Source organism: Salarias fasciatus, chromosome 6, assembly GCF_902148845.1.
Source record: "Salarias fasciatus chromosome 6, fSalaFa1.1, whole genome shotgun sequence".
Classification (NCBI taxonomy): Eukaryota; Metazoa; Chordata; class Actinopteri; order Blenniiformes; family Blenniidae; genus Salarias; species Salarias fasciatus.
This window is the reverse complement of record NC_043750.1, coordinates 28,800,246-28,815,907: the sequence shown is the minus strand read 5'-3', so window position 1 is coordinate 28,815,907 and position 15,662 is coordinate 28,800,246. Positions and strand designations below refer to the sequence as shown.

Below are 15,662 nucleotides of genomic sequence, written 5' to 3'. Positions count from 1 at the left end.
CAAAAATAAAACAATTGTGAAATGTCTCACACTGCCAAATATGTCTGGGGCACCAAGGGAGGAGTGATATAAAGCTTCTATGCTAAAATGTAAAATAACCACAGAGAAAAACAGAGTGTCTAACAATAGATTCAGAATGAACACAAGCAGACTAGGACTGAGAATCTGAGACAAAACTACCAACATAATGCTACAAACACGACCGTAGAGAAGTGTAAAACAACCACAGTGAGGCATAAAACGATCGAAATGGAACAGAAAGAGACAGAAAACCACAGGAAATTATATAGTCTGAGTGAGCCTCCTCTTCAGCTTGGATCAGGGGTGTGCACGTCTAGATTTGTTTGCATGTGATGACAACATGAAAACATTCCCTTGCTTGATGTGTAAGATCTAAATACTAACACATGCTAGGATGATTTCTGATTCTCATGAGAGCAGCAGTCAACTGTTGCTGTCTGCTCAATGCCTCGTGAGATTTGAGCTGTATTTTCATTTCATATAGTTGTTACGAGGCATTCATAACCATTGTAAAACTGTTTAAAGCTACCAGGATGATAAATGGGATTGATCTCAAACCTTGTCTTGTATCTTTAAAAATAACCATTTCAATTTCAACAAAAACAAGAAAAAGTCACATTTTTGATAACAGGTCCTGCAGGACACGTGGCCCATGTGCTGATTATGATGAAACGTCTGTAATTTTATTTGAAGCCTATTTAGATATTTTTTTTTCACTCTAAGCTGTGAAATACAATGTCATTTTGATCAAATTTTCTTCCAGTACATTATTATTCCATATAATATCTAGTTGCATTTTTATGATTGACTTTAAAAAGTCATAAACGTTAAATAAAAGAAAGGTTATTCTTTAGATATCCTACAAACACACATGACTGATTTCTCAATTTCCAAGCATTTCCATAATTGCCCTTTAATTACAACTAAATACAATTTTCATGAAATCAGTAGACTTGTGGTGATACATCCTGGCTGTAGAAGTTAGATTCTGGCCCTCCTGAAATGAGGATTTCATTTTTGGGACCAAATGATGAAAGTTCCCACTGCACAGCTCCACTGACTGTACTGTACATTTGAATGCACCTTTCCTAGAAAGAAAAGCACATGCATGACAACTGGAAAAGAGAAAGCTGAAGTCGTTGTGTAAATCGGGACTTTGTTTTGGCTGCGAGGTTGTAAAATGATGAATATTTGATTGCATTTCAAAGTCTCGTGATAACATTGGTTAGGCGTGTGAATGACGCAGTTTGGTGGCCGGGGAGGAGGAGGAGGAGGAGGAGGAGGAGGAGGGGGAGGCGGAGGGGAGGGAGGGAAGGGGGAGGAGGAGGAGGAGGGAACGGAGCGCCAGTGTAGGAAAAGAGGAGGAAGCAGCAGGGATGGCGGAGTCACACCTCTGAAGGTAAAACACTTATTTTATCGCATTACCCGCGGACCTTTGCGCCCCCCCCGCACGGTACCGCGGCGGCCGCGGGACGCCCCGCTCGCCGGGCTGCGGCTGCGGCTCGTGTGCCGCCCCTGTGTCATTTTGCGGTGGAGAGTACGAACGCACTCTTTTGTTCAGCTTCGGAATGGCCGCTGTTTTTCACTGTGTTTTCTTTTTTTCCGCGGCTCATATTCTGTGCGGGGACGGTGCCCGCTCACACACCGTGCCCGCTGCTCGGTCCGTATCCGGCGTGCCTGCCGGGGCCGCTGGGCTCCGGTTGTGAGCCGCCTCCAGCGGCTCCTCTCTCGGGGTGTCTGCCGGTCGTTAGCGCTCAGCTGGCGGCTGCACAGATTTCCCCCTCTCGGTCGAACTGGCGGCGGACGGGTCGGTCCGGACAGCCGCTCGGCTCGGGCCTGCGCTGCATTCAGGGGCTGACATGAAGAAAAATAACAACCGGACACGAATATCCAGTACGTCCGAGAACACCTGGATCAGCACATCCCGCAGCGGTGTGTTGGATCATTTCACACCGAGGCTGCTCCGCCTGGTTTTGAGAAAATCTCTCGCTAACATCCAGTTAGCCGCGGAGCTAATGTGCTGCTAGCTACCGCTAGCCACCTAGCCGTCTGTTGACGTTAGCTTAGCTGCTTGTATTTCCTGTCTTACTGTCAGTCGTTTTGGCACCTTCAGAAATTTGATTTTTCTAAATCTTCAGGTTGTTCTTTAAATATACGTCAACTGAACATGTCTCCCTGAGTAATGAAACGACTGTCTCAATTAAAATGAGGCATTTTAGCTGCGGCGAGCAGGCTAGCGAAAATTGCTATCTGAGTGTGTTATAGTCTCAGTGTAAACCTTATTCCACATTTTACCTTCACACCGGGCATCATACAGGCGCCCCAGCATCGTGTCTGTACATTTGACATTTATAATCAAGCAATTGAAGAATCCCAGCAGGAGACTCGACCCTCCGAGCTGTTAGCTGCAGTTTTGTGGTAATCTGTTCCTCTGGATTTGTCATTGGCACACGTAGCCATCGAGCTAGCAGGGTCATGTGGAGTGCTGTGTAGTAGCTGCCACCTCACCTCTCTTTCGCAATTTTAGCCTCCTTTATCACTGGGATAATTATCTGAGCCGACATGCCCGACTATTCCCGATTTGTTACATCTTGTATGTGAGAAATGAACGACTGTCAAGCTATGAGAAAAATGTGGCAGGGTTTGTGAAACTGTTACTGTGGCGAGTGTTTTCCCCCTCATCATTTCACTTCATTTGGTTTTCTATTCACTTTATGTTTGCCTTCATGGGTGAATCATTGTCTTATCTTCTCCGTGACTATCTTCGTTATCTGCATCACTGCAGTTTTGTTTTAAAGGATTTGGAAAACACAGGCTGGACTTTCACCAATCTTTATCTTGAGAACTGCAAACAAAACAAACACAATTCTGTATATTTACGTACTTGCATACATTTACTCTTTGTACACCACTGCTTTCAGCAAATGTTTTACTACAGCAGTGTTTATGTTTTTGTCTTTAAAAAGTTTATTCTTTAGAGTCACCTAATGGAATCAAGAAAGAAACATGACAAAAATCCAACAGTTAGTCAAAATGTCATGTATGTCATGACAGTGTTAAATAGATGAGTGTTTGATGTCCAGCAAAAACTTTTATATAGCCAGTATTAGAAGGTGTTGCTACTATTTAACCAGTCTTTACACAGGTGTTGCCTCTTATAGATTACATTTTGATGTCAACAAACTTCAGACAGGTTTCTCCAGTACTTGAACAAAAGAAGAGAAAATGCGACACGACTTGGATTTTGTCTTCCTTCACGTGTTCACTGATCTAAAAAAATGTATTTAAAATATTGTACTTACTTTCAGGGATTTGTTGCCAACTTTTACAATTACCGAGCCATACTTTTCACACATTGTATTCTCTGATCGTCCTAGCGCATGTTGTCTGAGCCTGGAGTTACTGTAATGGACAAACAGAGGAAAACAGTAGCTGCTTCTAGTCAGACCTAAATGCAGTGGCATTAGCAGATGGGACGAAGATATCGTTAATGGAAAGGTCATTAGTCTCTATGTGGGAAGTCCAAGTGCCAATATATGGTGTAGGTGTGGTCGTGATGATGGATGGGCATTAGCTTTTTCTGCATTAGCCAAGCCTCATATTTACATTGAAATGCATGAATAGCTCTGACTAGAAAGTTGGAGCTCATACCTGTTGCTTCACTCTCACTTGGTGTACCTGGCTATAACAGAATGCTGATTGTTTTGTATCGGCTACATGGTTTCATCATCATTTCACATTTAAAGTTAATGGAACTTATGTAAATCAGCATCCACACTATTAATCTGATCATCCTCCCTGTTCTTATTTGGCCATTTCAAGTGTCACTAATGTGCAGTGAGTGTGATTTCTCTGCCACAGTTACGAAGGTGGACGTTTTCTCATGAGCTGAATGCGTGCTTAGGTGCGGCTACTGGCTTACAGATATGTCAACACTTGCAGACTCGTGTTTGTTTAGCAACAGTAAGTTGATGTGAGGTTATGTTTAGTAGAATATATATATCTGTTTTTTTTTAAACATATGTTTAGACAGTTCTCAAAGCATTTAAAAATGCTTAATTTTGTCTTATTGTGAGAAGTGATTATCCCCCCTTCTTATACAGAATACACTTCACACATAACCTATGAAAGACCCACCTGAGATCAAATATTTAAAAGTATTTAACATTTGTTGTAACATCTTTGTAGATTAAGTAAAAACTTAAAAGATGGCTTTTGGCCTCACTGTTTTACTTTTGCAAGGAAATAAAGGCAAATTTATGTATGGATCACAAGTCTTTAGTATTTGTGAGAGGTTATTGTTTGTATTAATCATCTCATCAGTGCACGACTTTTGACAGAAATGTTTGATGGCTTTTATCTTAGGCAGCCTTCATGATTTTCAATTACATGAACATTTGTACAGAACCATTGAGAATTGCTTTTAACAGAACAGAATTTTTCAAATATGCAGGAAGAGGCAGACATATCAAATTTGCTTTCCAAAAATTGTACAAGCAATTTAAATCGACAACCACCAGGGGACCACAGGGCAGATGTATAAAAATCAAAATGCCCAGAAGTTCCCAAGTCAAACAGAATCCCCGCTGTTCATGCTCAAGACATGAGAGAAAAATGCTGCTGTGCGGTTTATATCATATTGTTATACTTGCCAATGCTGATGCATTGAGCCCATTGTGAAGGTTTCTTAACTCATAACAAACTGAGAACTGCAGTATTTTTAGGATTATCATCGTTTCACATCATTTATATGACTGTCAATACAGTTGCTCAAATAATGAATAATTTTCCCCTCGGTTCTTTTGGACAGTCACAGATTAGAAAGTATGTCTTTAAATGCAGCGTTAGATCAGTAAAGATAATGTTTACTGGCAGAATGATGTACTCGTGCAGAGACAGAGAGCTCAACCATAAAAGGAAGTTGCTTGCGCAGTTTAGTTTACAGGGTCTCAGCAGTCGAGCTGGTCTGGTTATTCTCATTTCATGTTAGCAGTTATTTACTACACAGGTATCCCCGTTCCAGTCAGTGTTAAATGCTCATCTCTTTGTTTCTGATGGGCAGAAAGAGCAGCGGAAACCTTTTTGTTATTAACACAACACACCGTTAGGCACTCTGTCATGTAAGAGCCGCCGCTATTGACCGAACATTTCTTTTAGCCAAAAGGTCATATGACCTGTTGTTGTGGGGGACTTCATGCTTTGAAGGCCACTTCTAAAGATTACTCTCAGCAGTCCTAACCTTTTCACTTAGCTCTGATCCGGAGCCAAACTTGCCTCTCTTTTCACCACAGCTTAGCCGGTAGTAGTGCTGAGAGCTTTGCACAGTCACCACTGTACAGCAGCGGCAGAGACGGCCGCAGAGCAAGCAGATCAGCCCATCACGTCTTTTAAACAAGTTGATAAAACACACAATCCTTTCTATAAGTATTCAGACTGATTATTGTTCAGATTATGTTGAGATGACTCGCTGACATCATGCTGGAGAGCAGCGTTGAGGCTTACAGTAATGTTAACAACCGCTCGTCCGTGTTTGTTTAGACGGAGCACGTTGATGTAATGTTACACTCAGGACATTAAACAGATTTTCTTGCTCTGGCAACGCTCACTCCAGATCACATATTTCACGGTACTGACAACTCACCCAACCAGTCCAAGTGTGTTTGTATAAAGAAAAATGTTGCTGGTGCACCGATGCTTTTATTTTTGTGCTAATTGATTATTCTGCAGCGCAAATCACCTTGTTTACGTCGAACAGCTAAACACATTTGTAATAAAGAGCACCGACCTAGTACCTGTTGAAAGAGGAATAGGAATACTTTGATAAAGAGTGTCTTCACTTTTTTTTTTTTTTTTTTTTTTTTAATAAAAATAACTTTGGCAGAGTTGTAGGTTTTATTTATAGCTAACCAAGAAAGATCCCACATTATTATCGCATAGTTTGTTGCTCACACACAGACAGGAGGGGTGGGAGATGTTTAGCAGTGCTGGATTCGGACTGGCTTTATGACACATTTCAACCAATGAGAGGACTTGGGGCGGACCTCAGGCTGCTGTAGCGATCAGCTGAACCACATCTAAAATGAAATGAAACTTTTCTATAGAGGAATGATTATTAAATGACAGCCTGTTTTACAGGACTCGTATGTGGAAAAGGTTTTTGCAGACACTATTCACAGCACATTCTGTTGTAGTGAATAGCATTTGTGCGCTTGCACAAGACATTAACAACAACAATGGAGGATTCCAGAATGAAGTCAGCAGCGTCTCTCACCAGTACGGATCAGTGGAACATGGAACATGTACCACCAACTGGTGGTCTGACGCTGGGATGCAAATTACAGCTTTTCTGTATTCATTTATGTCACCTTCCTGTGTTCAGAGCGATTGCTGGCACATTGACGTTTACGTGTGTAACTTTTGTGAAACACAAATGGTGAAATGACGCAGCGGATTGTTCTTTTGTGAGTGTTTTCTGAGGTGTTCCCTGGTTACATGGAGCCTTCAGACAGCTAGTATAATCCATGCTCAGCAGTTTTATTTATTTAGATTGTTAAATATTCAAGTGAGAAATACTGTTTTAAACTACAGTATTTGTTGTAATAGTTGGTAAACCATATTCAACTTTTCTTTGCATTACAGTATTAATTCAAAATAGACATTACACTGCTTTTTAAGTTTATCTTTGAATTCAAATGTTACAATGTGAGTAAATGCTGAAAATCAGGTGATTATTCTTAATAAAATGGTTAATTTTTCAGCCTGCACTATTGCAGCAGATGTATAATGAAGTTCTGATGTGTCACTTTGATGCTGGATGTTTACAGTATGTTTTTATTTAGCAATGGAAAGTGTTGCCCTGTGTCTGAATGCTGCCTCCCAGGACAGCCACTCCAAACATCCAAACTGAATTTGATCTTTTCCATCTGGATCCTGTTCAAATACGGACATGTTAACATGTCGACAAGTCGGGAAACCTACTAATAAGGTCGCCACATCTGTTTGCCAGTGGTATATTGGTGCTTCCTAAAAACAAACTGAAGTAAAGAGTTTTGAAACCAGAATTGAACTGGTACAACCTGAAGCTCCAGTCAAGCAATCCTGAGCACCAAAGCAACAATTTTTTGACCCTTTATGCCTAAAAAATGTGGTCTGGAACAACAAAATATGTGGAGTATAACAGAGTACATACAGTTGTATTTATAGTTTTGCTATGGATACAGAAAGAAACTATGTCCTAGGTTGGATTTATGACATTTTTTAATCTACAATTCAGAACTGGAGACGTTTGTTTACATTTTTAGCTTTGTAACCCTTTTTAATGTTTTTTTTTTTTTTTAACAATAACTTTAATTCTTTTTCACAATTTTGTAACTATTCTCTTATTTTAATAATATTGGCTAATTTCTCATTTTATATTTTCTATTACTTTTGACTTTTCCAACCACTTTTTGTTTAATATGTGTGGATTTATGTTTGATATGTATATTATCTATTGAGTGACAGTTTATGACCATTCTAGCTGTGATAGTTATTTGTCACCCTTTTAGCTGGAGATGAAACTTCTTTTTGGAAATGGGTCTGGTGTGCAAATAATTTAAAAATAAGATGCAGATGTTTACCTACTTACCTACATATAGTTTTGTGAAAACCTCAGGGAGCCACAACAGAGGAGCTGTCGAGCTGCATGTGGCTCCGGAGCCACAGGTTGACCTCTGGTTTTAGTATTTGCACATCACAATATTAAGAACTTCATTTCCTGTTGTATATTCCAGTAGTATTACATCATGCGATCTGAAGCTGCTATAAGAAGAATACTGAAGAGGTGTGTTTTCTCCTAGTCTTCAACAATCTTAAGATGAACAGGAAAAAGAAATTACTGCTTCATAGGAGTTACTGCAAAATAGGGTCTGTTTTAAATATCTTAGGGCTCCTTAATTTTTTTTTTTTTTATCTGGAAAATGGGTGGAATTAGTAATTTCATTTTAAAGTGGAAGTTATTGACAGATCATCAATGGAACCCATAAAGCTGTGATTTTATGACTGGATCAAATTCCAATGAGTTTCACTGTCAAGATGGGTCCAGTATAAAACTTGTGCCGAATCAAACATGCAATTCACAATCCCTGCAGCCACATGTGAAGTTAGCATTCCCAATGATCGTTAAGTCACACTGTCATTAGTTACGATTGCAGGACTTTTTGTTCCTCCAATAACAACTGTTTGAGGAGACTTTAAAGAAACTATTGAAGCTAGAAATGTAGCTTTACTTGGATAAAACTGTGGACGTTGTTAAATTTTGACAGTTGTTTTCAAACACTGCTGACGTTTTTCTCTTCTTCTCAACAGGTAATATCCAAAGGTTTTTTTTTTAATTAAAAAAAAAACCTAATGACCTTTTGCAGCCCAAAAGAAGTTTTATCCGAAGATCCTGGGATTGTATGCAGTTCAAACACTGAAGCATGTGGCCTGTGGATGCCACAATCCAGCTACTTCAAAGGATTATTTCTCCCATGGCATTTTAACAAAGGAACAAAGTGTCACAAGTATCCAAAAAACCCTTTGGATCACAAGACCTTTATTTCAAGGGTGATCATAAATCTGAGGGCCCGCACGGTGATGTTTTCTTCGCAAGCCTCTTCGGCTGTCTGCGTCTCTTTTTTGCTGAATAAGTAACCTGACGAGAGAGACTCCCATGAGCAACTCTGCAGGAGGCCCGATAACGTCGACATGAGTAGTACTTTAGGCAAAGAAAAGGATTCGAAAGAAAAGGACCCAAAAGGTGGTCCGGCGGGCAAAGAAAGGGAAAAGGAGGCGAAAGCTTTGGCCAGCTTAGCCAAGGATGGGGGCAAAGAAACGAAGACCAAAGGGAAAGATGCCAAAGAAGGAAAGAAGGACACCAGCAGCTCCACACCGGGTGTTGCCTTCTCTGTTGACAATACGATAAAGCGGCCAAACCCGGCGCCAGGTACTCGCAAGAAGTCCAGCAATGCAGAGGTGATCAAAGAGCTCAACAAGTGTCGTGAGGAGAACTCCATGAGGCTGGACCTGTCCAAACGGTCCATCCACATGCTGCCCACCTCCATTAAGGAGCTGACGCAGTTGGCTGAACTCTACCTGTACAGCAACAAGCTGCAGAGCCTGCCGGCGGAGGTGGGCTGCCTCTCGGGCCTGGTCACTCTGGCCCTCAGCGAGAACTCCCTGACCAGCCTGCCCGACTCCCTGGACTCCCTGAAGAAGCTTCGAATGCTCGACCTCCGGCACAACAAGCTGCGGGAGATCCCGGCCGTGGTCTACCGCCTGACGTCCCTCGCCACGCTGTACCTGCGCTTTAACCGCATCACCACGGTGGAGAAGGACATCCGGAACCTGTCCAAGCTCACCATGCTCAGCATCCGCGAGAACAAGATTAAACAGCTGCCCGCGGAGATCGGTGGGTGTTCCTCTGGTTTACCTCTGTCTCTGATTGAGAAATGTGTGCTGCGCTTGTTGTTCTACAAAACATACAGTGGAGCAATGACAGGAAACAGCTGAATTTTTCAATCAAAAATTGCATTTTTTCTTGCTTTAAAATGCATCTCAGGATAGAAAAGACTTGAATGTTTACACAAAAGGCTTGTTGGGGTCTTTGCTGTGGTTCACAACCCAGTTCGTGTAGAATAACACAGCGAGGGTTCCAAAGGTAATATTAGTGCAACATTTTTTACCATATTCAACTTAGAAATCAAAAAGTTTACCTTGGAGGAGGATCATGAAGCAGGCAGGATGTTTTGAACAGGGTGAATGTATCTCATCTAAAAGGACTTTCTCCAATCTGAGTTTGCTGTGCTTTTTTTCTTCAGGGGAGCTTTGCAACCTCATCACTCTGGATGTTGCCCATAATCAGTTGGAGCATCTACCCAAGGAGATTGGAAATTGCACACAGATAACCAACCTTGACTTGCAGCACAATGAGCTCCTGGACCTCCCAGAGACTATAGGTAACGTGAAAATACATTTTAAAATGATTTGTGACCCGACAGAAGTAAATATCATTCAGGAGTTTGTGTCTTCGTTAATTCTCCTCCTTTGTTTGACTTTACCAGTCGTTCACTGGAGTGGGGATTTAGAGGAAGGATAAAAAAGACTTAGCAATGCATTTTCTCTTGTCCTTTTTTGTTTCAGGCAATCTGGCCAGCATAAATCGCTTAGGCCTGAGATATAATAGATTGTCAGCCATCCCCAGATCGTTAGCCAAATGTCGAGAACTGGAGGAGCTAAACCTTGAAAACAACAACATTTCGGTGTTGCCAGAGGTGAGTACAACATGGATCACGAGCGATAGGTTGCACGTGTATTCATCAGCATACCGAGTGGTTTCTTGTCCCTCAGATGCGCTTTAAGTGTCTCTTCTCTCAGTGACATGTTGAAGCACCCTGGATGCAGATTGTTAGATTGTAATGATTGCCCCTAAGATGTGTGCGCACCGGGGGATTGTACAGAAATCTGCGAGCTTATCTTAAATGCCTGTTTGCCATGCTCTTCGCTTATCCTCTTAAAGTCCGGAGCTACTGGTGCATCCGCTGTAAAACATCACTGGCTGTAAGCAGCACAGGCGCTCCTGGATAATGCAGTGTCTGTGTCTCGTCAGGGCCTGCTGTCCAGTTTGGTAAACCTGACGAGTTTAACGCTGGCGAGGAACTGCTTCCAGTCGTACCCGGTGGGCGGGCCGTCCCAGTTCTCCACCATCTACTCCCTCAACATGGAGCACAACCGTATCAACAAGATTCCCTTTGGCATCTTCTCCAGGGCCAAAGTGTTAAGCAAGCTTAACATGAAGGTACATATGTGTGTGTGTGTGTGTGTGTGTGCGTGTGTTAAGATGTAGAATTATAAAAGTCTTTCTACAGTCCTCTTTTGTTAAGCAGTGCTTATACACAACACTGCATTTTTATTTATTCATTTTTGTCCGGTGAAAGTTCAGCGTTCCACTTTTGGCTCACCGGACCAAAGTTGTGCGACGTTCAGTGAAATCGTCAGTGTTTTGTGCTCACTGTGTCCTGAAAACATGTCAGTGTGGCGCCAGGTGACGCGGCGGCCGCGGGAACAGAGCTGTCCCTGTGCTGCCGAGTCCTGGAGCCTCTGAATTGTCGGTAATGCTGCTTACAGAGGTACTCCATTGTCTTCCACAGGACAACCAGTTAACGTCTCTGCCGCTGGACTTCGGCACATGGACGAGCATGGTCGAGCTCAGTCTGGCGACCAATCAGCTGACCAAGATCCCAGAGGACATCTGTGGGCTCGTCTCACTGGAGGTTCGTTTGTTTGTTCCATATATAAAAAAAAATGGACTTTTACACTAAGTTATGTTGTATAAACATTTTTAAAAACTTAAATGTTGTGACATTTGTAAGGTTGGGAAAACTACATGAACACTGAGTGAAGTGATCAGATTGACGTGTCCACTGACTGAATCAATCCCATAATGCTTTGCACTGCGAGATAACTCCACATCTGGCTCCACCTGTCAGCTCGTCAGTACTGAAGCCTCCAGACGCTGTTGTCACAGACTCGATTAAGCAGTTCAGCACTGTCAGAAAGGACTTTCACTACAATGAAGAGCAGCGTTGTCGTCTTCCTCGACCAGTTGTTCCATTTTTCTTAAAACCGCAGACGTACATTTGAATTGGATTGGTTTTCATTCAGATGATTCCAGCCACTGTCTGCTGCGTCCACACTCTGTTCTCAACTGTAAAAACATCTTTGTCTTCGCAGGTGTTAATATTGTCCAATAACCTTCTGAAGAAGTTACCACACGGTATTGGGAGCTTGAGAAAGTTACGAGAGCTCGACTTGGAGGAGAACAAGTTGGAATGTCTACCTAACGAAATTGCCTATCTTAAAGATTTACAGGTGAGTTTTACAGCGTGCACGTCCCTCTAAATTTTTGCTTTTAATATATTCTGATTTGTTTCCTCTTGTGAAGAAGAACCAGGAAGTACTGAGATCCCAGATTATATTTTATAGTGAATCTAATCAGCTGACAACATTTAAATGAAATGGATCAAACCTTTTAAACTCTGTAAATAACAGTAAAATCTAGTATTGGAGGAGCTGAGCCTGCTGTGACAAACAGTCTCTTGTTTTTTTATGACAGGATTTCATGTTAAAGTGAATCAGTGACCAGAAAGTTAAATATTTTTTGAGCAGCTGTGTTTTGGTTTTGAAACTGCGGTTTTCATGTTTTTAGAGTTTTTAAGTCTAACAGAGCTGCATCGGCATCAAACTATTAAAAGCTTTGAAAAGCTTTTGAGCAGTTGTTGAGAAACTGCAGAGGCTTCAGCGCAAAGCAGAAATCCTACATTTACACCAGGGTGATGCATATCACACTATAACATCTACCAGAAGTTATAAGTACATTATCAAAACTCTTTTTCAGCTCTGACGAGACGAAGTTTGACAGGAAGTGATTCCATTTTCTTGTCTTTAGCTATTTTTAGAATGAATCTATGACGCTGCTTTGCTTTGCTTCCACAACAGAAATTGGTGTTGACGAATAATCAGCTGACCACGTTACCCCGAGGCATCGGCCACCTCACCAACCTGACTCACCTTGGTCTGGGGGAGAACCTGCTGCAACACCTTCCCGAGGAGATCGGTAAGGATTCCCCCACAGAGCTAATGTCTCGGATCTGAACTCTGCTCACGTCAGTCTGCAGCTTTTCTAACTGATTGTTATGATTTCGCACTAAAGCCCACTAAATTGTCTTCAATTTAACATACTATTCACTATCATTAATTCCTCTTTGTAAGCATAGTTTATCCTTTAAGAACCAGTAGAAAAAGACAAAGTGCCATTGGGGCATCAAGGCATCAAACAGACTGGCTGTGGGATCAGAGTTCAATATGTAGCAGATTTTACATTTCACTGAAGCACTTCGGGTCTTCGGATCACGTTGATGATAAACCTGTAGCTATAAACTCTGATGCTAATGTTTAATTCGTACTCTGATGCTAAAGGCTGTGTGTCTAACCCCCCCACCCCCCCCTCGTCAGGCACACTGGAGAACCTGGAGGAGCTGTACCTCAACGACAACCCCAACCTGCACAGCCTCCCGTTCGAGCTGGCCCTCTGCAGCAAGCTGTCCATCATGAGCATCGAGAACTGTCCCCTCACCCACCTGCCCCCCCAGATCGTGGCGGGAGGCCCCTCCTTCATCATCCAGTTCCTGAAGATGCAGGGACCGTACCGTGCCATGGTGTGAGCCCAGAGCGGCCCGGCGCCGGCCCCGCTGAACCCCCAACCGCTCTGCTCTGCTCTGCATCCCCTCATTACATGTATCATACACTGTAAAGGAAACAGACTCCCTACAATCAGTGGAGGGGGAGGTGGAGGAGGGGGGGGAGAGGGGGCTCTCTGACCTCCCTCGGGCAGGAGCGAGGCGACTCTTTGGAGACCCCTCCCCCCACGTCGCTCCGGGGTTTTATCACTCTCGTCATTTTTCGGACCTCGGCCGCCACCGCCCGACTCACCTTTCATTCCGAATCACACACCAGGAAAATCTTTCCATCTCTTTGCCAAAACTGAAGATATATAAAGTTCTATATATAAGAGTAACTGTGAGCTAAGTGGCAAGCCTCTCACCCGTCTGAAGCGTGCGCCCATTGCCAATGTATCTACAGTCATTGCAAGCATCTCTCATGTGAGCAAGGATACAACTGTATGCAAAAACAACAACAAAAAAAAGTCTTTGGAACTTCTCATTTATTGCTGCTGCCGTAATTTTGACTTTGTCATTTCCTTGTTTTACTTTACTTTTGATATTCCTTTTTTTTATATATATATATATATATATATATATAAATATATATCATCTTCCCTCCGCATAACTTATGTTAATTGCTTCTTGATAGAGAACAAAGGTCTAATGATGGTGTGCTTTTAAGTTCTGTTTTATATTTTTTCTTTTTACATTACATTTTTTTAAACTGTGCCTCTGTTTAGAATGATCCAACGGCTCATTTCTAAACGCAATTGCCCATGAGAATACAAAGATATAAATTATTTCAATAACTTTTTTTTTTTTTTTTTTACTATTACTGCTGTTTTTACTTTAATTCTTTTCTTTATTTGTTTGTGTTCTTGTTGCATTAATCTGTCAAAGCAAAACAATATCAGTTGTGAAATAGGACGAGCGGAGGTCTCTTTAACAAATAGCAGCAGTAGTTGTTGGACTTTAAGCTAGTTAATGTACACATATGAGAAATGCCAATCATACAAGCTTGAAATAAGCAGAATGGACTTCTTATCTGAGACAGCGGCGCCGCCAAGCCCCCGCCGCTCTTGATTCTGTGCGACACAAAGGTATTGAAAAAGTCAAATGTACACAGGTTGATGGGGGTAAATGATAGATTTTTGGTATATATATATACACACATCCTGGTTGTTGCCTTGAGTGCAATTTTAGTTCTGTTTACTGGTTTGATCTTATCTTCAGTGTTGGGCTGCAGAGCTGTCGTTCGGTTGATCATTGACCAACATATCAAGTTTTTAAAAAGAAAGTGGTGAGTGTATCAGTTTCCAAACTATTTCATAATAAAACCTTCACAGGTAAATCCTTCTGGACACTTCATTTTTTTCTGTATTTTTTTTTTTTTTTTTTTTAACAGGGTCTCCTAAAATGTTAATGACTTCACTGAAGATATTCCGTTGATTTGTAATTTAATTTTTTTTATTCTTTCTCGGATATCCTCTCTTGTCCCACACTGTCCCAGCAATGCTGCTGCTCTTTTGCACTTTTTTTTTTTTTTTTTAAACAAAAGAAATAAGAAGACCTTGGCATCCTATACAAAAACACATAAAGCCTCTCGTTGCATATTTCAATGGGAGCATTTTGTTTCTTAAGTATTTTATCTGTTTATCATGTAAATTTATCTCGGTTGAATATGGTGTTGAGGTTTTTTTTTTCTTTTTCTTTTTGGGCCGAAAAAGTGATTTTTGTGAGTGTGAAACATTTGAAGACCACCATGTCCCACTTTCATCACCGCTCAAACTGCAGTTAATTTAAAATGATTTTTACATTGTTTTTTTTTTTTTTTGTTTGTTTCTAAAAAATGAAATTTTGTATTGGGTTAGTATTATTTCACGTGACTGTACATTAACAATCCACACAAAAGGTCATGAAATCAGCTTTTTTTGGAAAATGGTTTTACATCCCAGCTCTTTATTCCTTCACGGTTGTCGTTTTTTTTTTCTTTTGTATTGAAATGTGTGGGTCTACTTTGCAGCAGCTTGGTGTGTTTTCCTGGGTGTTTGATGGGGGGGGGGGGGGTTCCCAATGAAACGCTGCTTCTAATTTACCAGCAGAACCTGTTGCTGCTTTTTCACTGACTTAAACATGCTGTTTCAGACGAGGGGAAGCCGGGCAGAGCGGGGGGGAAAAAAAACAAAACAAAACAACCATCCTCTCCCAACACCGAGGCCTGACGAGGGACAGACCCCCACCCGCCTTTCACCTTTCACCTCTCTCTGGGTGGCGGTGGCTTTCACACACCGATCAAATCGTTCGGACAAAACGATGAGACGACACAACAAGGTGCATATTTGAGCTTAACGCAGTTACAGTACAAGACTGTCGGAAAAAGACGACAAAAAAAAAAAAAAA

The 15,662-nt window shown here is 41.6% G+C and overlaps 1 protein-coding gene across 1 annotated transcript; it reads left to right on the top strand.

Moving 5' to 3' along the window:
* Nucleotides 1-1,350: 1,350 nt before the first annotated feature.
* On the top strand, nucleotides 1,351-15,190 carry shoc2 (SHOC2 leucine rich repeat scaffold protein). The gene is made up of 9 exons (XM_030094111.1): nucleotides 1,351-1,420; nucleotides 8,368-9,451; nucleotides 9,861-9,998; nucleotides 10,183-10,313; nucleotides 10,649-10,837; nucleotides 11,190-11,312; nucleotides 11,773-11,910; nucleotides 12,538-12,655; nucleotides 13,054-15,190. Exons 2-9 carry the CDS (start codon nucleotides 8,749-8,751, stop codon nucleotides 13,260-13,262), a joined length of 1,749 nt encoding a protein of 582 aa, XP_029949971.1. The 5' UTR covers nucleotides 1,351-1,420; nucleotides 8,368-8,748; the 3' UTR covers nucleotides 13,263-15,190.
* The last annotated feature ends 472 nt before the right edge of the window (nucleotides 15,191-15,662 follow it).

Coding starts and splice junctions, on each gene's coding strand:
- shoc2 (XM_030094111.1), top strand. CDS start 8,749: ATGAGTAGTACTTTAGGCAAAGAAAAGGATTCGAAAGAAAAGGACCCA. Junction 11,313..11,772: donor GTGGGCTCGTCTCACTGGAG/GTTCGTTTGTTT, acceptor TTGTCTTCGCAG/GTGTTAATATTGTCCAATAA. Junction 11,911..12,537: donor CCTATCTTAAAGATTTACAG/GTGAGTTTTACA, acceptor CTTCCACAACAG/AAATTGGTGTTGACGAATAA.